This window comes from Lampris incognitus, chromosome 2 (assembly GCF_029633865.1).
Source record: "Lampris incognitus isolate fLamInc1 chromosome 2, fLamInc1.hap2, whole genome shotgun sequence".
In the NCBI taxonomy this organism is placed as follows: Eukaryota; Metazoa; Chordata; class Actinopteri; order Lampriformes; family Lampridae; genus Lampris; species Lampris incognitus.
Window position 1 is genome coordinate 86,186,083 of NC_079212.1, and position 21,148 is coordinate 86,207,230.

Below are 21,148 nucleotides of genomic sequence, written 5' to 3' on the forward strand. Positions count from 1 at the left end.
TCCTCCTCAGACCAGGCAGCCGGTCTTTGTGCAGCTATTGCAGGCAGTGTTCAGGGTTTACCATTGTAGCTGGCTGGTTCCTGTCCAAAAAGGCTCCGTTGAAAGCTGTATCAAGGTCCTCTCTGATGTTGGTAAGATGAACACCCCCGACAGTTACTACTCCTCCCCAGAACCCTTAGTCTCACCTTTGAACGAGAAATCCATCACCCAGTCGATAGCGGCCCTTTTGGATTACCCACACATGAATTCAGTTTAACAAATGACTTGAGAGTCTGATTGTATTTGCCAATCAGACTCTAGTTGTCAAGCACTCTAATTATTGTTCTAATTACATCATCAATAATTACATCATCAATCACTTGTTTGTCTCTGTGTGCTGCCCTGGCTCTGTGTGTACCTGCCAGCCAAAAGCAGAGCGATAGCTATTCCGGTGGACTTGGACAACCAGGTGAACAACCTGTTTGTGAAGTCCAACAACATCGTCCAGAAGACGGCCATGAGCTGGAGACTGTCTGCCCGCAACTCTGCTCGACGAGACTCTGTGGTGACCGCGTCACGAGACTACAGGAACATCATTGAGAGGCTTCAGGTGTGTGTGTGTGTGTGTGCGTGTGTGTGTGTGTGTGTGCGTGCGCGCGCACATCTATCTGTCTGACTGTACATTCACATTTGCATTTGTATTGATCGGACTTGTGGGTTTTGGTTGCAGGACATTGTGTCGGCTCTCGAGGACCGTCTGCGTCCACTGGTCCAGGCAGAGTTGTCTGTACTGGTGGACGTGCTGCATCGACCTGAGCTGCTCTTCCCTGAAAACACAGACTCGCGCAGAAAGTGTGAGAGCGGAGGCTTCATATGCAAGTAAATACAATGAACACTTTGCTTGTTTGTTGTACACCATCTGAAACTGTCACCGACACATGTGTTGGGTTTACTTGTTAGGAATTAAACTTGCGAGCAAAAAAATAAAAGCAAAAGCAAAAAAAGATGTGCTTTTGCAGGCTGATTAAACACACCAAGCAGCTGCTGGAGGAAAATGAGGAGAGGCTATGTATCAAGGTCCTGCAGACGCTTCGAGAGATGATGACCAAAGACCGCGGCTATGGAGAGAAGGTAGGAAGAGCTCCAAGCACAGCCACAACGCTCTCTACTTCCACAGCATGTCGGTCTTTGGCCTTATTTTACAAATGTAAAATAAGCTTGTCAATTTATTGGTTTTCTTTTTCATAATGAACTTAATACCAGCTCTACATTGACTATGATCATACGGCAGTGTCATTAGCAGGAGTTGCTTCCACAGACCCTCTGATTACCAGTGACATCTGTATTTGTGCTACTGAGTAATAGTTTAAAAATGTACGGTATTGAAACCCACACACACTTGCATACACATATATACAAAAACAGACACACACTCACACACATACATACATGACACTCACAGGGGTTAAATGGGATCATGGAGGTTGGCAGATGCACATGCATGCTGAATAGCATGTTTTATGAATAACTTAAAAGCCTATAATATAGTATGTATAAGTAGTAAACCAAGCCTTTAATCTCTTACAAGCATGCATTTTAAACATTCTGAATAAATACATTCTTTTCTGATAGGTCTGAATTCTGATGGGTCACATTCCTTGAGTGGTAATAGAACAGATTTGCTCAAGTTCATTTTCAAACCTGACACAGCAGAAAATTCCTCAATACTTCTAACTGCTTAGGTCACCTCATGTCTATTAGATAGAAATATTGTCACATCATCAGCCAGTGGGATAATTTAAATTCTCTATTTAAGGTCATGATACCTTTGAACTGACCTTTTTTAATATGTATGGCCATAATTTATGTGACAAGAAGGAATAAAACAGGGCCAATTGGACATCCTTATCTTATCACACGTTGTTAGATTATTATTATTATTATTTATTAGATTATGTTGGGTGGCACAGTGGCTAGCTCAGTCGCCTCACAACAAGAAGGTCCTGGGTTCGAGCCCCGGGGTAGTCCACCCTTGGGCGTCATCCCGGGTCGTCCTCTGTGTGGAGCTTTGCATGTTCTCCCTGTGTCTGCGTGGGTTTCCTCTGGGGGCTGACTTCAAATCACCATAGCTCAACAGCTACAGCCGCTCCCATGAGGCCACGGCACGGACCCGGTCTTCCAGTGACTGCCAGGAAGGACCTGACATGCTTTAAAATGACCCCGGATTACACATGTACACCCAACTTTAAAATGACCCTGAATTACACATGTACAACCCAGCTTTAAAATGACCCTGAATTACACATGTACAACCCAACTTTAAAATGACCCTGAATTACACATGTGTACAACCCAGCTTTAAAATTACCCTGAATTACACATGTACACCCAACTTTAAAATTACCCTGAATTACACGTGTACAACCCAGCTTTAAAATTACCCTGAATTACACATGTACAACCCAGCTTTAAAATGACCTTGAATTACACATGTACAACCCAACTTTAAAATGACCTTGAATTACACATGTACAACCCAGCTTTAAAATGACCTTGAATTACATATATACAACCCAACTTTAAAATAACCCTGAATTACACATGTACAACCCAGCTTTAAAATGACCCTGAATTACACATATACAACCCAGCTTTAAAATGACCCTGAATTACACATGTACAACCCAGCTTTAAAATGACCCTGAATTACACATATACAACCCAGCTTTAAAATGACCCTGAATTACACATGTACAACCCAGCTTTAAAATGACCCTGAATTACACATATACAACCCAACTTTAAAATGACCCTGAATTACACATGTACAACCCAGCTTTAAAATGACCCTGAATTACACATGTACAACCCAGCTTTAAAATGACCCTGAATTACACATGTACACCCAGCTTTAAAATTACCCTGCATTACAAATCCACAACCCAACTTTAAAATGACCCTGAATTACACATGTACAACCCAACTTTAAAATGACCCTGAATTACACATGTACAACCCAACTTTAAAATGACCCTGAATTACACATGTACAACCCAGCTTTAAAATGACCTTGAATTACACATGTACACCCAACTTTAAAATGACCCTGAATTACACATGTACAACCCAGCTTTAAAATGACCTTGAATTACACATGTACACCCAACTTTAAAATGACCCTGAATTACACATGTACAACCCAACTTTAAAATGACCCTGAATTACACATGTACAACCCAGCTTTAAAATGACCTTGAATTACACATGTACAACCCAACTTTAAAATGACCCTGAATTCCAAATGTATTATAAATAAGTATTATAAATCTGTCAAGGCTGATGGTGTGTACGTAAGTAGACCACTGCAGCATGATAACGCCACGCCAGTTTGAACTTGAACACGTGGCTAAAACATGCATGAAGCTAGGCGTTTTTGTTGTATTTTTTAGTTAATGCATAATGGCTGTTTTTTAAACAGTGAAGTGAAGCAATGATGTCGTAATAAACTGCTGGAACCTGATGTGCTGTGTCGTGCTGACTCTGGCCCAGTTTGACCCCTGTGCACACACACACAAACACACAGACACACACACAGGGACCGTACTCTGACAGAACTTGGCTGATCCTGGCCTGGCAGCGGTCCAGCTCGCTGCCGTCGGGACTTCTCAGAATCACCATCAGCTCCAGCCTCGCGGTATGTCGCCAAACGTATGGGAGCTAAAGGGAGACATCCGCTTCTACAGAGCGTTTCTCTTGAGCCGCTGATGGCGTGGCCATCCCTGCATTCTTGACTCACGTTGCCAACATGTCATGCTGTTTTGTTTAACTGCTGAAGATGAATCCCGTCTGCTCTTATCTAACTCCTCGCCCTCTGCTTTCTTTCAGCTCAGGGCCTTTGATGATGAGATGGATATGCCTAAGGTTGACCCTTTTTCTTCAATTCATGCCCTTTTCCCTTCTGTCCTCTGACGTCTTACCTATTGTGCGTGTGCGTGTGTGTGTGTGTGTGTGTGTGTGTAGGGCTAGTCATAGCTGTGTCTTTGGTACTGTGTCATGTGTAGTGGTGGGAGGCTGGGGCTCTAGGCTCAGCCGGTAACCAATAGAGTTGTCTGCTGCTGCTCATGCATACTACCCGTGCAGTGTCTGCTATAATCCCTGAGTCCGTCGGCACAGACAGAGAGACGGTGAGCGAGTTAAATGCTGCCACTGGACATGCGTTTTGTTATTCCAGGTCCTGAGGTGAGTCCCTTTGCTGGTTTCGGGACAGCTGCCAGCGTAGACTCGGTCGACCCCACGCCGGGCATAAGCTTCACATGAGCCCTACGTTTGGCCAACAGATTCTCCACTTAACCAAGTCCTTAGCAGGCTCCTGCAAGATGACATTTCCATTGATCCTGTTGCTCTTGCGTCCTCGCATGTGAACGTCCTTTCCTTTCCTCTCCCATGCTCAGCAAGAGCAGCCCTACTAGGACTGTCGTAGGGTGTTTCCCCTGCAGTTCCCCCAAGTGCCGATAGGGGGAGCCTTGACTTTGTGTGTGCGTGTGTGCGCGTGCTGCTGTGAAGGGATGTGGCAGGCTGTGTCCTAGTTTCCCTTGCTTGTGAGCTGCACGATTCCTGGGCGCCTGCCAGCTCTGGGCCGGCGTTACATAAGAACCGAGCTTTTTTTCCTGGAACTAAGCCTCTCCACTGATGTGTGACCTTCAGCAGTAATTGCCAATAAAAATGTAGAGGAACTGTTTACCCAGAGACTGGTGTGTGTATGTGTGTGTGTGTGTGTGTGTGTGGGTGGGTGGGTGGGGTTGGGGGTGCAGTGTATGGGCTGTTTGTGTGAGAGGGAGATGGGAGAGTGGCCTGTGCACACCTGCTAAGTGTTTTCTGTCTGTGTGTTTGCACATAAAGCCAGCTGTGATGTAAGGATGGCAGCAGGGCAGAAACAGGCTGACCCATTCTTGTGTTCCTGCCTCATTTCTGCCATTCCAGCTCCTATTGTGTAGTCGCATTCTTTTTTTTCTTCTTCCGTCAGCCCCAGTAAAGCGTCGTGACATAACTACTCAACGTTTTTCTTTCTTTTCGCCTTTTCTGTTCAACCCCTCTCGCTTAACCAGCAAACAGCCGCTCGGAGCGAATTAAACAGGGATCGGGGGTGTTGTAATGCTGTCCCTGCGGGGCTTTGTTGCCTCGTAGTGTCCCTTGAACAAGGTGGCATAGTGTGAGACGTAGGACGTTTAAGAGGAGTTTGTTAGAGATGTGTTTAAATTACTGCATGGCCCTCTAAATAACGCTTATTCTGCAAATAACTTGTTCAAAATGCTCATTCAGCGTTTCGTAAATGGAGTACTTGCCAGATTCCCAGTGTCTCCCTGTTATTGCCCCTTGTTTTTTTATTTTATCTTGTGCAGATATGTTAGCTGCTCCAGATGGTTTTGAGATGAAGTTCGTCAAGCTTGGCTCCCACGTTCTGGCACGTCCTGTGTCTCACTTATTTAATTTCTCTTTATTGACATGTGACGTTCCATCAATCTGGAAATGTGCCAGAGTCACCCCATTGCATAGAGATGGTGACCCTCTTGATCTCAATACCTATAGACCTATTTCATTATTAACCGTATAGCAAACTTGTTTGAAAAGTTCATTTTTAATCAACTATCTAAATATGTTAATGACTTTCAAATATCATTTCCCTACCAGTCCGGTCTCACACCTCACCGCTGCTGTTTTAAAATCCGCCAGTCATGTGTCCTCTTCGTTGGACGAGCAGTGTGCTTACAGAGCAATATTTATAGAGCTCACTAAGGCTTCTGACACGGTTGATCGCCACCTCCTCCTTGACAAAGTTAGTGCTATTGGTCTTTCAAAACATTCTTGACTTTGGTTTAATGCGTAGCGTCACCAAGGACGTCAGTGTGTCTCTTTTCAGGGCAGTCGGTGTGAGTTTACGGTAGTGGAAAAGGCGTACCGCAGAGTTCATGTCTAGGACTGCTGCTGTTCTCCACTTTTGTTAATGACCTCCCACAAATATGCCCCGATTGTCATATTCAATTATATGCAGACGATACCGTGATTTAGGCCCTGTGATGGCCTGGCGGCCTGTCCAGGGTGTCTCCCCGCCTGCCGCCCAGTGGCTGCTGGGATAGGCTCCAGCATCCCCACCACCCTGACAGCAGGATAAGCGGTTTGGATAATGGATGGATGTATTTTATTATTCTTTCAACTTTTATGTTTACTATTTACTGTTGACTTTTCCCTCTTGTACCAACATGCCAAGACAAAGTCCTTGTATGTTCTTGAACCACTTGGCAATAAATCTGGTTCTGATTCTAGTTTTCTGCACCGCAGATGTCCAAAAAAAAAAAAAGAAATTGTGCAGAAATCAAAAGTGATGCAATTCTGAGTCAGCAGTTTTGTTTGTTTTGTTTTGTTTTGTGTGTGCGCGTGTGCTTGTGCCTGAGTGTGTGTTTTATCCAGAAGCTAAATGTCAGTGAGGTGAATTATTGGCAGCCTCGTTGGCTTTTGGGCTGTCTGTTATGTAAGAGCTGGAGGACTTTGAGATTTTACAGTCGCTCTCCTCTTTTTGTCAGTTGCCACCAGTTTAAACACAACTTAGTCAGCACAAGTAGGCTTGTGTGTGCAGAAAAACTACCTGAAGGCTCAAGGATTCTTCTGTGTGTGTGTGTGTGTGTGTGTGTGTGTGTGTGTGTGTGTGTGTGTGTGTGTGTGTGTGTGTGTGTGTGTGTGTGTGTGCGTGTTACAAAGAGAGCTATATCAGTACATGTTGAAGCGGGAGGATGCCGGGTGGCTTGGGACTTGCCACGGGGAGATTCCAGCGTGGTGGAACACCGCGTGGTAGGGGCAGATGTGAATTTGAGAGGTTACTATGCAGTGGTTGGGGTCAGACTTGGGGGTGGGGTAGACATTTTTCAGCGTATCTGCTCTTTTTGTCAGCCTCTCTGACGGCTTGTTGTCTGCATTTGCAGCGGTGACAGTGTTGCGTGTGCTGCACGTCGGACACGTCGGATACGCGGCTGCACCGTCCCCCACCACCTGTAGGCTTGTTGCCTGTCACACATGCAGCCCAAACATCTGTAGATGTTAGCTTTTTCACAGCACCGGCGTGTACCAGGGTCTTGCCGCTACATACTACGGGAAGTAAAACGTTACGTGGCGGTGGATCACATGAGGCCATGCTGTTCCTGTGCGTGTTGCAGGTCACAGCAAACCTGTGTAACATGGACGGCACCTCCGCTGACTCCATGTCCTATATTCTATATACTGACCTCAATTCAGGGGGACTAGTTCAACCGGCGGTGCGTCATTTTCCTGTGTTTGTGATTCTCTCTCTCTCTCTCTCTCTCTCTCTCTCTCTCTCTCTCTCTCGCTGGTGACAGATGGGCAGTGTAAGCAGCTCTGTGTCACTGGTTATGTGGCCTGGTTCCCTTTGCAAATGATTATGTAACATGCGCCCCCGTAGCCAGTGTCCTCGCCTCTCGCCGGCTTCGGTGTCTCTTTACGTAATGAGCGACGTTGAACGTTTCACCAAACACCTCTCCCCCCATGCAGAAAACAAACAACCCACGCAGACTGAGGTTAATGGTTTTTGGCTATTGCTGCCTTGTCAAAACTGAAAGCTGTCCTATCTGTATATCTGTTTCATGTCGGAGCCACCAAGGAAATCAAACACGGCGAAGCAGGGGATGGATTTTGTCTAAATCAGGCCGTGCTGTTGTGCTTTGCTACATGTTCTGTCAAAGAGTGCAAGGATGTGACAGTAAAGAGATGTGGGTGTCTCTCACTTTGTGCTTTTTTTGTCTCCAGCTTTCACTCCTGATTTAATGGTCAAATCTTCACATTTCTTCTCTTTCTGAGCATCCTCCATAACCCGAATATAACCCCCGTAGTCTTGGACTCGAGAGTTAAAAGCATGACAATTCACTAAAATGTGCATGCTCACGTAACACACAATACATAGTAGTGCATAATCTAACTATTAACCCTTTGCAGACGATAATGGCTTTTCTGTGTTGCTTGAGATCTAACCGTATGTTCGGTTCTGTGGGCCTGCTATGCTAACCTGCTTCACTGCACCCAGGAGCTGGATCAGAACCAGCCAGTGAAGCTGCTCGAGGACCAGAAGAGGGTAGGTACTTATGCCAGTTCAACACTAAACCCCAACACTACAGGGATCTTTGTTTTAAGACAGGTTTGGTTGGGCAGCTTTCCTTCATTTCTCACGGAAAAATACTGTTTGCCACTGTTTCCTGCATTTTTCCTATTTGCGTTTCTGACCACATCAAGGCAAAGCACCTCATTACTTCGCTAAAAAACTAACCAAGCATCACACTCATTAGCCTTGTAAGATTTAAGGAGGTGACTTTTTCTATAACCTTTCTGTCCTCCTTCAGCCTCCTCTGCCCTACAGCTGCACATGAAAGGACAGTGACATCAGTGAGCCTTGACTGCATCAGTTACACAGGCTGGCCCATATGATGATGTTTCACATTAGTATTGCTTGCAGTTCATGAATACGGTATTGATAGTTATTTTTTGTGGGGCAAAAATCTCGAGTTTACAAACGTAAGCTCAGTAGCCGCTCACCCGCTGCACCGTGGTTAAATGTACCGGGCGCCGTTCATTCTCCAGTATTCACACATCACTGAAGGCGTGCGTCAGACTGGACATTTAGCTCATTTCCCTGTTTTTCAGCCTTCATTTAAAGCTTTTTTCCCATCAATGGCTCTAGAATTACAAAACAAGTTAAGTGCCTTTTGTTTAATTGTGTACTATCATCAACACAATGAGACACTTTAATACTTACAATCTACCTTCAGTGCAGTGCAAAGGTCGTAGTCCCAAAGGTTCTGAGTTTCTTCATTATCATACAGATGTAAGCATTTCGTCATGATGACTTCAACAGAGGATCAATATGAGGGCAGAATCGTATGCATTCTCTGAAAATGTCATTGCTCACATCCACAGCGAAAACCATGATAGTGCAACTTATGTAATGCTTGTCTCACACATCAAGGCCCCCAAGTGTTGACAGTAATGTGGAAATATCTAAACTCTCTGTCTCTCTCTCTCTTTGTCTCTCTCTTTCTCTCTCTCTCTCTCTGGCTCTCTCTGGCTCTCTCTGGCTCTCTCTCTCTCTGGCTCTCTCTCCTGCTTGCTGGCGTTCTCTCTCCCTCTCTCTGGCTCGCTCCCTCTCTGGCTGTCTCTCGCTCTCTCTCACTCTCTCTCTTCACTCCCTTCCTTTTCCCCATGGATGGCCAGTCAGGTAACTATGGGCTGTGGTTGCCATAACAACAGCAAGGTCGTGCTGCTGATTGCACGTCAGTGTATGAGTCATGGTGTGGGAGGGTTGGCCCCAGGTCCGGCTGTCTGAAAACCAGGGCCCCGCATTGTCAATTAACAAGTTCGCTGCAGCTGATGAGATCAATAATGACCATTAAGTGGGTGGCAAGTTGTATAAACTCAAGTTGTCCTCTATTTGGAATTCTTTTCATGTACTTCAGTTATGCCTGGGTGGACACGTGTACTGGATCACATCCATGATAGTTTGTAGCCCTGCTATTCGACACAATGCAGTTTTGGCAGTTCAGATGGTGTTCTGTGGGGCTTTATTGTTTGGCAGGTTAATGGATCTATGCAGGTTATATCCAAAAGAATTGAAACTTTTTTTTCCCCCTGTGTTGTGCCTCACCTCATCTTCCCTCGTTCTTAGCTCATTAAGACCCTCAATTTCCTCCCCCCTGTAGGGCGAGGCTCTGAGGCAGATTCTGGTGAACCGTTACTATGGCAACTTCCACCGGAGTGGGGGGCGCAGAGACAGCCTGACAGCATTCAGCAATGGACCCTTAAGTCCGGTAGGACCCAGCAAAAGCCAATCGGGTGAGAGGATTTGACTTTTATTAAACAGTAGTCTCCCTGTGTAAGCATGAATACTGACCACAGGGAAAATAAGCCAGTAACCCTTTTCCACCAGCAAGATTTGCATGTGGTTATACACCGATCAGCCAAAACATTAAAACCACTGACAGCTAAGTGAATAACATTATCCCATTACAATGACACCTGTCGGGGGGGGGGGGTATGTAATGATGCCGGATAAATACACTCGCTTGCCCTTGGCTTTCAGGTCAGACCCTTTAGTCGACTGGTTAACGTAGTCACCAGTGGTGTGGGAGACATGGGTTCACGTCCCGGCTTCGGCGGTTCCCGGGCTGCCCCCTGAATTCGCTACATTGGTGTCAGAAGTGGGATGGTGAGACCGTGAGGCCATCGGAAGCATATGCGCCCAGAGGCGTGAGGGAGCTGACATGCAGAAGCATGGGGACGCTCTTCCCGAAGGAGGGGGGGTAGTGTAACGATCATGAACAACTAGACTCACTAGCCCTTGGCTAACGGGTCGGACCCTTTAGTCGACTGGTTAACGTAGTCGCCTGTGGTGCAGGAGACCCGGGTTCGCATTCCAGCTGCCCCCTGAATTCGCTACCGATATATTAGTCAGTAGTGAACAGTCAGTTCTTGAAGGAGATGTGTTATAAGCAGAAAAAATGGGCAAGCGTCATGATCAGAGTTACTTTGACAAGGGCCAAGTTGTGATGGCTAGACGACTGGGTCAGAGCATCTCCAAAATGGCAGGTTTTGTGGGGTGTTCCTGCTATGCAGTGGTCAGTACCTACCAAAAGTGGCCCAAGGAAGGACAACCGCTGAACTGGCGACAAGATCATGGGTGCCCAAGGCTCCTCATTGATGTGCGTGGGGAGTGAAGGCTAGCCCGTCTGGTCTGATGCCACAGAAGAGCTACTGTAGGTCACTTTGTTGAAAAAGTTAATGCTGGCTATGACAGACAGTCGTCAGAAAACACAGTGCATTGCAGGTTGCTGTGTATGGGGCTGCAAAGCCACAGACCGATCAGAGTGCCCATGATGACCCCTGTCTACTGCTGAAAGCACCTACAGTGGGCATGTGAGCGTCAGAACTGGATCATGGAGCAATGGAAGAAGGTGGCCTGGTCTGACGGCAGGGTGTGTGTGCATCGTTTACCTGGGGAAGAGATAGCACCAGGGTGCATTATGGGAAGAAGACAAGCTGGTGGAGGCAGTGTGATGCTCTGGGCAATGTTCTGCTGGGAGACCTTGGGTCCTGGCATTCATGTGGATGTTACTTTGACACGTGCCACCTACCTAAACATGGTTACAGACCAGCCCCACCCGTTCACGGTGACAGTATTCCCTGATGGCAGTGGCGTCTTTCAGCAGGATGATGCTCCCTGCCACACTGCACAAGTTGTTCAGGAATAGTTTGAGGAACATGACAAAGAGCTCAAGGTGTTGCCTTGACCTCCAACTTCCCCAGATCTCAATCCGATCGAGCATCTGTGGGATGTGCTGCAAAAACAAGTCTGATCCATGGAGGCCCCATCTCACAACTTACTGGACTTAAAGGATCTGCTGCTAATGATTTGGTGCCAGATACCAGAGGACACCTTCAGAGGTCTTGTGGAGTCCATGCCTCGACGGGTCAGAGCTGTTTTGGGGCACGAGGGGGGACCTACACAATGTTAGGCAGGTGGTTTTAATGTTTTGGCTGATTTATGTATCTCTGTGCAAGAACTATCAGACTGATGACAGCTAGCTCACTGAGCTAAACTGAGCTTTGACCTTGCCCATTAATTATGAATCAAACCACTGTCAGAGGGCAGAATTGAGCTAAAAATTGCTGCTTTCAGATAGAAAAGTTGTTTTTCTTTCCCCTCGGTCTCTGAATACCTTGGTATGCAAGCTGTTATATAAGACGGGAGCTCTATCTGTCTGTCCCTGGGCCTACTATCAGGTCCATGGTTAATCTGTGAACTGCCCTTTGAGCACACGAAGCTCAACACTCTTATCATCACCTGATAGCTCAGTCATTACTGTCTGTAGTCAAAATATTGATGAGCTGCATCGCTACTTACAGCTTTTCCCTCCGTGCAAGTTGTGAGATCTGTTGAGGTCGAAGTGTAAAAGGCTGTGTTTCCTGGGCCTATAGCTGTTTCAGTGTTTAAATGCAGTGTTTACGTATTGACCTTGCCACCAAAATGCATATGAAGCGCTGTCTTGCATGAACCAGATGGCAGTATTTTCACATGCAGCGTAAATGAGATTGACATCTGTAGGCCTGTATACATAATGCAGCGTTATAATTCACCTCGGTCGTTATAACCAGTCCAACTGTCGACATTCACAGCAGCGTTCTGTTTCAGCAGTGTGGAATATTAAATGTCTTTTGAGAAGAAGTGAGAGAAAAAAAGCCCAGTTCCTGGTTCACCGTATTTCCTATACGCTGCAGAGTTTTGGCGAACGTCCACAGGACATTAACACCTTTTCCATGTGATCCACTCTTCACTGTTGCTAGGTGATAGGCTGCTTCTTCCTGCGCAAATAGCTTTGCACCTGTTGCAGAAACACGAACCAGGCCGAACGCTTTTAAAGATCCAGTCTAATGATTTTATTTCAGTCAGACAACCTATCATGGAATAGTAATATTCGGAGAGTCGTTTTTTTCTGCTCCAGAAGTATCATTTGATTTTTTTTATAACTATTTTAGCGCCCCGTCTCTGAACATAGCCAATCCACAGCAGGTTGAGGGGGGCGTGGTCTGTTTACAAGGCCCTTTATTGGATGCGTTCTTAAATTCAACTTTTGGGCGTCAGAGTGCACCGTGTGCTCTCATCATTTGGGGATTCAGAGCACTGCATTCTGGGACTGCAGAAAAACCAGACCGATGTCAGAGAACCACAACATTCCAAAAAGGGTCGAATACGAGGTTATGACAAAATGCCAAGATTGTGGGTCTGTGTAACACTTATCAAGTCAATATTTTTATTTCAAATTTGTAATTGAACATGATAACGTTTGCTTCGATATTTCTAAATTGCAATGGCTTGCACCTCAGATAAATGCTGAATTTGGATTTTAAAGTAATGTATATTTTGTTTTATAGTTTGAGAAGTGTAAAATTGCGATGTTGGTTTCTGATTTAAAAATTGGGCATTTTTTGATTATTTTTTTTCCCAAGAAGTCATGGGCTAAAGCATTTAAGGCTAAATTAATTTAAATTTATTATTTTAATTTTCATTTATTTACTATCTTTGTTTATTATTTATTTATTTTGTATTCTGTTGTATATATTATACATTATATATATGATTATAATGTATTAATTTATTTAATAAATACAATTTTTAATTGAAATAAATTAATCTAAAGCTAAAGCGCTACACTGAGTGGACTGTGTGTTTAACTTTTTTCTTCTTTTTTTTTGCTCTCTGTTTTTGTATGTTTTTTGGTGGTGTCTTTTTTTTGGAAATTTTGGATGTGTGTTTTTTGTGTTGCGCTGCTGTGGGCTGGAGAAACGAGATTTCATTTCTTTGTGTATGCAAGTAGATGTAAGAAATGACAATAAATTGTACGTGATTCCTGATTTGCTCAGGGGAGCCATAATGAGCCAGGAAGATAAATGTCCCCCCTATTGGTCTGTACGTATGTCAGTTGGTCTCACCTACATGTCTGTGTAATTGCTGTTTGTGCAGGCATCCTCTAGACACGAGTATAGCAATGGAGGATGATGGGGAGCACTTAGCTGTAAATAAAACTAGAGAACGCCTCCACTATGGTTGCCATTTATTCTCAATGAATCTGCTTAGTGTTGTTTTAAAGCCAAAACTCGACCTGGACGGGCTTTGCCAAAGCCAGTTTGTCCATTCTTACATAGTAGATGGATGTCCAGTATTCAAAAATCCCAGTTCTTTATTTATTTGAGGAGGAAGTAATTGAGATTTTGAAGTATTGGCTCCAATGTTCTAATGTTCTGTTAACAATTTGAAACAAGATATTGAACTGATGAGTGTTACATGGACCCTTGTGGCTCATTTGGTTATCTGCAGTTAATGTTACAGATGTTACAGCTGTCATTAACAACCTGCTAATTAACAACAAATTACTTTGCCTATCTTGCAAAAATATCTTAATGTTACTACAAAGTAACATTTTAATGTACATATGTGACCTCATGGCTAGAAATGCATGGCAAAAGGCGACGGTGTTTACGTTTGCCATCTTGGCACTAACAGAATTTTTGATCATGAATTGCCAAGTATTTATACACTCTGCTAGGCTCAGATAAGCGCTCACTGATTTCACAGCAGAGCATCGGAGTGGATTTATGAACACACCCATCGCCAGCTAGCTAGCTAGCATGTAAACTTGCATGACGTTGCCGGGTATCTGTTTGAAAACGGACTAGCTGACAGACTGATGATGAGAATTCAATTGATTATTAATATCAAGTTATTAAATATACCAGTTTATTACAGAAAGCAGATTGATTCTCAAAAACCCTTTGGTTATTTTAACAACTGCTGTTGTTACAACACCTGTTCAATTTTGGGTGACTACATTAACAAAACTTATGCTGAAAATTATGAAATTGGAAAACATGATTTTCAATGGAATTAGGGATGTTAATGGCTAACCGTTCATTGTTTAACCACCAAGAATATTTTTGACCAGTTACACGTGTCACTCTGTAGGTTAATTTGCATACACATTCCGCTAATGGCTTCGCTAGTTAGCAGTTTGAGGTAAGAAATGAAGTGCGCTAAATGAAGCTCGGTGTGGGACCAGAAAGGCAATGAAGTAAATTGTAAATCGTGTGATGTTACTCCTCAGTTTAGTTTACTTGCACTATGCTGTACCGCATAAAGAACAAGCACCCGGCTGCCATGTCCGAGGATAGCGTGCAGTGGCAGCCAAAGATCACGTCACTGCTAGCCGGCGGGGAGGAAGTGTGATGGGTACCGGTTGGTGTGCCGAATGATTTAGACCGATATGCTGGCAGTCAGTGTGGTAGAGAGAGCAAGGGATTGAAAGAGCTAGTTGGTACCTTGAGCCTGAGTATGTTTTGCCATTAAGAGCTACTGTGACTTAACGCATTTAAAAACACTTTGAGGAGAAGGATGCGCTTAAGGTCAAGCTAGCCAGGGCAGACAAGCTAGTTCTGACCACCGACTGCTGGGCAGCTTTCACAAACGAAAGCTACATCACAACTACGTGTCACATCATCAGCGCTGATGGGAGATACTCTGTGACGTCTTCGAGAGGTTGGTGGAGCAAAGTTGGACAGTCGCAGCCATTCTGTCTGACCAGACCATCACGAAACTCCAAGACACCAGGCTCGCCATCTTAGCAAGGCTCTATCTGGCCATCCCCGGGTCACCGGTGCCCTTCAAGCAGGTGTTCTCCACTGCAAGGCCTCACAGTCAACTGACTATGAACCAGAATCACCTGAGCATGTGGATATGTTGACCTTCCTCAACAAAAATTGTTAATTTAAATCGAAATGTTGTTTTGTTGTTAAGTGCAGTTGTAGCCTACTTCATTTAAATCTCTTAAAAATCTGTTCCTTGTCCACATTAAATTGGATAATTCAAAAATGTTATGTTATATGCTGCAAAGCAATGTGCCAGTTGCCAAATTGAAATGCTGAATGTGTTGTTTTGTTGTTTAGATTAAGTGCAGTTGTACTTTTAATAAAGCTCTTAAAAATCGATTCCTTGTCTGCAGCAAAAGGGCCGGAGCACCAGTAATTTGACCACTGTACAGTTCCAAAATTTTGTAATTTGTAGGCCTAGGTTTGTTTTTTGCCTTTTAACAAAACGACAGTTCTGTAGTTTATTTATTTATTAACCTTTATTTTCCCTCCATCCATCCATTATCCAAACCGCCTATCTTGCTCAGAGTCATGGGGTTGCTGGAGCCTATCCCAGCAGTCATTGGGCGGCAAGCGAGGAGACACCCTGGACAGGCCGCCAGGCAATCACAGGGCCGACACACCCACACACACATTTACACCGAGGGACAATTTTATAGTACGGCCAATTCACCTGACCTACGTGTATTTGAACTGTTGGAGGAAACTGGAGCACCCAGAGGAAACCCACGCAGACACTGGGAGATCATGCCAACTCCACACAGAGGACGACCCGGGACCACCCCCAAGGTTGAACTACCTCGAGGCTCGAACTGAGGACCTTCTTGCTGTGAGGCGACCGCGCTAACCACTGTGCCACCAAAACAAGACATTTACAACACAAAACATTAAAATGTCAGCACCTCGAAGTGGACAGCGCTTCAAAATGTAGCACCAAAGCTCATCAAGTCAATGAAGAAGCGGACTAAAAGGAAAGCACCACTTTCTTCTATTTCACGTCATTTTGCATTTTGTTTTTTTTGCGTTTTTTTTTTCTTCTTAAAAATTAATTGATTATTGACCGGTTAGTGGGTGTCGGTCTATTGAAAGCAAAATTAACCAAAACTGACTTCCCTGATTGGAATGGCTCTTTAAATGTACCTTGCAGCAGTGCTTTTAGGGATAATGTACAATCAAATTCAAGTACATTTTAAGTAGCATCACTGCACCGTAGCACTTGATATAACGACATGTAAAATTAGTAGCTAATGATTTCAGGTGCAGATACTAAGTCCTTCATCACTTACATGTAAAATTAAATATACAATATAAGATCCCAGCATTTCAGTTGTCAGCTCTTGTGTTTTTATTTTATTTTTCTGTACTTGGCTACGCAGATAAGGTTGCAGTGCAATGTATTTTGAATTGCGAGCTATAAAAATAGGTTTTCTTTGAGAAAAATCACCAAAAATATCTTCTAGGAATCAGTCGTGTTTTGGGGTGTGTATCCAGCTCTTCTTTACAGGAGGGGAAAATTCTTAATTTATTTTGTCTTATTTATGTCTTATTCATTTTGTGATATTTTTAACCGTTTACAGAGCAATTTATTTGTCATTTCATCTTATGTACTAGCACGTACACAAAAGAAACAAAATTCCGTTTCCCCCAGCCCACAGCAGTGCAACACAAAAGACAAAAACACATATCCAAAAACACCACCACCAAAAACCTCCAAAAACAGACAGAACAAAGCAAAAACAGCCAACAACACAGTCCACCCAGTGCAACACAGTCCACCCAGCGCAACACAGTCCCCCCAGCGCAACACAGTCCACCCAGCGCAACACAGTCCCCCCAGCGCAACACAGTCCACCCAGAACAACACAGTCCACCCAGCGCAACACAGTCCACCCAGCGCAACACAGTCCACCCAGAACAACACAGTCCACCCAGCGCAACACAGTCCACCCAGTGCAACACAGTCCACCCAGAACAACACACTCCACCCAGCGCAACACAGTCCCCCCAGTGCAACACAATCCAAAAACTCCACCGTCCAGAGAACGAACGCCAACCAGCATGACTGTCGGAACTGCCGGTCTGCATGGGCTAGCAGCTAGCTTAGTCTGCCCCGCTTCCGCGTCCTGTCCTCAGTGTTTCCTCTTCAGGCGCAGCTCGAGGCAGGGCCGTGGTCCTTGGGCCCACAGGACGTAGCAGATCAAACTCTCTCAGCCGATCCAACGCCAGCTCTCCAGTCAGACACCCTCGACACACCTCCCCCCGCACTCCACGCGATGACACAAATGCATACGCAGACAAAAACGCTGTACAGTCAACGCTAGGCGAGGCCGCCCCCAGACCGCCTCAGTGTTTCCTCTCTGGAAGGGCCGTGGGCTAGCAATTAGCTTAGCCTGCCCCACTTGCCGCCTCCTCAAGCCCACAGGATGCAGCAGACCAAGGTCTCGGTCGATCCAGCGCCAGCTCTCCAAGCTAAGCACAATCGACGATCAAAATTAAAACTTCATAGGATGACACAAACTTGACAAACAGACGTGGACAAAGAAGCTGCATAATCGGCACTGGGTGAGGCCGCCACAAACGCGAGTCCATGCCGTCGTCATGTCATCATGAAGTTACCAGTTACGTCCAAACCAAGACTCTGAAATTGCAGCTTTTTCAAGTTCTGCCACATTTTGTACCAAGTCAAATTAAATACAAGGCTTACTGGCAGCAAGCGTATGTGAGCTGAAATATCGCACATGATTACAACGTGCCTCCTTAAACCCTGCTGTGGCCCGTCCAGGGAGAATAGAGTGGAGAAGTGGGCAGAGCTGCTGGTTCCTGGAACCGCTCATTCCATTTGATCCACCCGTTGGAAATGTATCTTCAGTGGTTACCCCAATAAAACTCGAAGCAGACCCACAGGAGTCCTCGGATGAGTAAGTGATACTATAGGGTCATTATAACCATCAAAGTTTCAACGTCGTTTCTAAGAAATCACTTGTTTTAGTCTGTTCGGTGTATCCAAAACTAGCCCCGATGGCTGTTTCTGTGGGGAATCCACTACTCCATCACAGAATAAGTGGAAGGACGCAGACTCCCATTAATGCACTTCAGACCGGCGACGACAGTCAGGAACAAAACAGTACACCAGAGCTGTAGTTGTTGACCTGATTAAAATGACTGCCGAGTTATTTTATCTGAAGGGTTTAGCTAGCTACAAGTCTTCATTAGTTTGGGCAACAGAATTTTAAACTCCACGATTGGCTGTTTCTTAAACGTAACGCACATTGGGAATTGACTTGCGTACTTTTGACTTTTTTTTCCCATGGACTGAATTTTTTTCAATGCAGCCGCTAATTGCTTATGCTGATGATTCAACCCTGGGAGTTTCACGACCATGCAGCTGTTAGAAAAGCTGGAACGACCAGTCACATGACGCTATCTGTGATGTAAAAGGAAAAAAATTATGGGATTTTTTTTTTCATTTCTCCCAGTGAGCTAGGCCCTCTGCTATAATAACTTACGATTTCTCAAACCTGTGCTCTTTTAGTTGTGGGGAACAAGTCAGGAATGGGCAAGCTGGTCCGCAAGGTGTGTCTGAACGCTAAATATCATCTCCTTATTTAAGGCTTCCTCACTACACTACACTACACTACACTACTAGTAGTAGCGGTCACTACATGCAGAGATAGGATTTGGTGGCATCCAGGTCGCGTAGCGGTCTATTCCGTTGCCTACCAACACAGGGATCACCGGTTCGAATCCCCGTGTTGCCTCCGGCTTGGTCGGGTGTCACTACAGACACAATTGGCCGTGTCTGCAGATGGGAAGCCAGATGTGGATACGTGTCCTGGTCGCTACACTAGCGCCTCCTCTGGTTGGTCGGGGCGCCTGTTTGGGGGGGAGGGGGAACCGGGGGGCATAGCGTGATCCTCCCATGCGCTACGTCCCCCTGGTGAAACTCCTCACTGTCAGATGAAAAGTGGCCAGCGGCCCCATGTGTATCGGAGGAGGCATGTGGTAGTCTGCAGAGTGGGTGGAGCAGCGACCGGGATGGCTCGGAAGAGTGGGGTTAATTGGCCGGATACAATTGGGAAGAAAAAAAGGGAAAAATCAGCAACAACAAAAAAGAGATAGGATTTGGTGGTTAACAGGAAATAATAATAATTAATAATAAACGTTATTTATATCGCACCTCTCTAAACAACGTTACAAGGTGGAAAGATGATGCATGCCTAGGACCCAGGAGCGGCCATTTGTTCAGAGGACAGTTACATGGAACCCTGTAAGGGGGGGGGGGTCTTTTCAATTTTTAGACCTATCCAGACGGAAATGTTGAACTCAGCACTGGAGGGACACGCTTGTTGTTTATTAATTCGGTGTTGAGTCAGTTCACAAGCCGGACCAGGAATGTTCCTTTACCAAGTCCTTCCTAATATAGACTCGTTGCCACAATTGAGTTTCAATAAGAAAAAAAAAAGTCTTGTAGTCACTATTAGCCTCAAGAACTTTTGGACCCCCCCCATTTGATATTGATGTAAGCCTCAGCCTCAACCCCTGGCCCATACTTTTCTGTCCTCACCTCTCTCCCAGGATTAGGGGGCCCTGGATCCCTGAGTCGTGGAGAAATGAGCCTGGCGGAGGTACAGTGTCACTTGGACAAAGAAGGAGCTTCTGATTTGGTCATCGACCTCATTATGAACACCACCAGTGACCGAGTCTTTCAGGAAAGCATTCTTCTGGCTATCGCACTGCTGGAGGGTGGAAACACGACCATCCAGGTCAGTCCACTACATCCGTCCTATATACTATTACGGTGTTCAGAATTAAGTTTAGAAATCATTGCCCTTATGTTTGTGCCGTGCTAACAATCCCAAGTCGTCCTTCTGACAAGGTTCAGGTCCTGTTACCAAGGACATACTGACTTGTGCCTTCTGGACGCCAGCGAGATACTATATCAGTCATATTATGAGATGAAAACACAAGGCCACAATCAAGCAAATTTCCTTTCCTGGGGAGGGAAAGAAAGGTCATCGTAGGCTTCGGTCTCTCTCATCGACCACATGCCCACCTGCCACAGCCACTGTTGGTGTACTTCACTTTTACAGGGTGCCTAAATATTACGGTGAGTTTCTGTCTGTTAAGGAAGGAAAAACCAGTGAGTAAAGGATTATTGTTCAAATCAGCTCAGATGAAACTTTGATTTTCCCGTGAGGAAATTTGATTGTTGCAACAGCCAAGGAATGGTAGACCACTAAGCCTGATAGTTAAAGGACAGAAAAAAAGGGTTTCCGGGTAGCGTGGCAGTCTATTCCGTTGCTTACTAACACGGGGATCGCCGGATCGAATCCCCATGTTGCCTCCGGCTTGGTCGGGCGTCCCTACAGACACAATTGGCCGTGTCTGCGGGTGGGAAGCCAGATATGGGTATGTGCCCTGGTCGCTGCACTAGCGCCTCCTCTGGTTGGACAGGGTGCCTGTTCAGGGGGAGGGGGAACTGGGGGGAATAGCGTGATCCTCCCACGCGCTACGTCCCCCTGGTGAAACTCCTCACTGTCAGGTGAAAAGAAGCAGCTGGCGACTCTACATGTATGGGAGGAGGCATGTGGTAGTCTGCAGCCCTCCCCGGATCAGCAGAGGGGTTGGAGCAGAGACCGGGACGGCTTGGAAGAGTGGGGTAATTGGCCGGCTGCAACTGGGGAGAAAAAAGGCCGAACCCCCCCCCCCTCCCCAAAAAAAAAAAGACTGGGGGGAAAAAAAAAACAAAAGACAATACAAAGTTGTTCCCCAGCTCAGCATATTGGAACAACTGCACTCAAGATTCACTGCAGTTCACGTAAAAATGCACACCTTACTGATGATGTACCGCTGTGTGTCGCCTGACGTTTCTTATTATGGAATCCACTTGCAGCTATTTCCCCACAGAAGGTCTCGTGTG

At 45.4% G+C, this 21,148-nt stretch overlaps 1 protein-coding gene across 1 annotated transcript in view; it reads left to right on the forward strand.

The window, feature by feature from the left end:
• The window catches only part of LOC130107877 (inositol 1,4,5-trisphosphate receptor type 1), a 204,821-nt gene that overhangs the window by 125,307 nt on the left and 58,366 nt on the right, over positions 1–21,148 (forward strand). The window contains exons 35-40 of the mRNA XM_056274659.1: positions 11–131; positions 405–589; positions 710–858; positions 999–1,110; positions 9,732–9,864; positions 19,804–19,991. Of these exons, the coding sequence (XP_056130634.1) occupies positions 11–131; positions 405–589; positions 710–858; positions 999–1,110; positions 9,732–9,864; positions 19,804–19,991 (888 nt within the window). The remainder of the gene's footprint in view (positions 1–10; positions 132–404; positions 590–709; positions 859–998; positions 1,111–9,731; positions 9,865–19,803; positions 19,992–21,148) is intronic.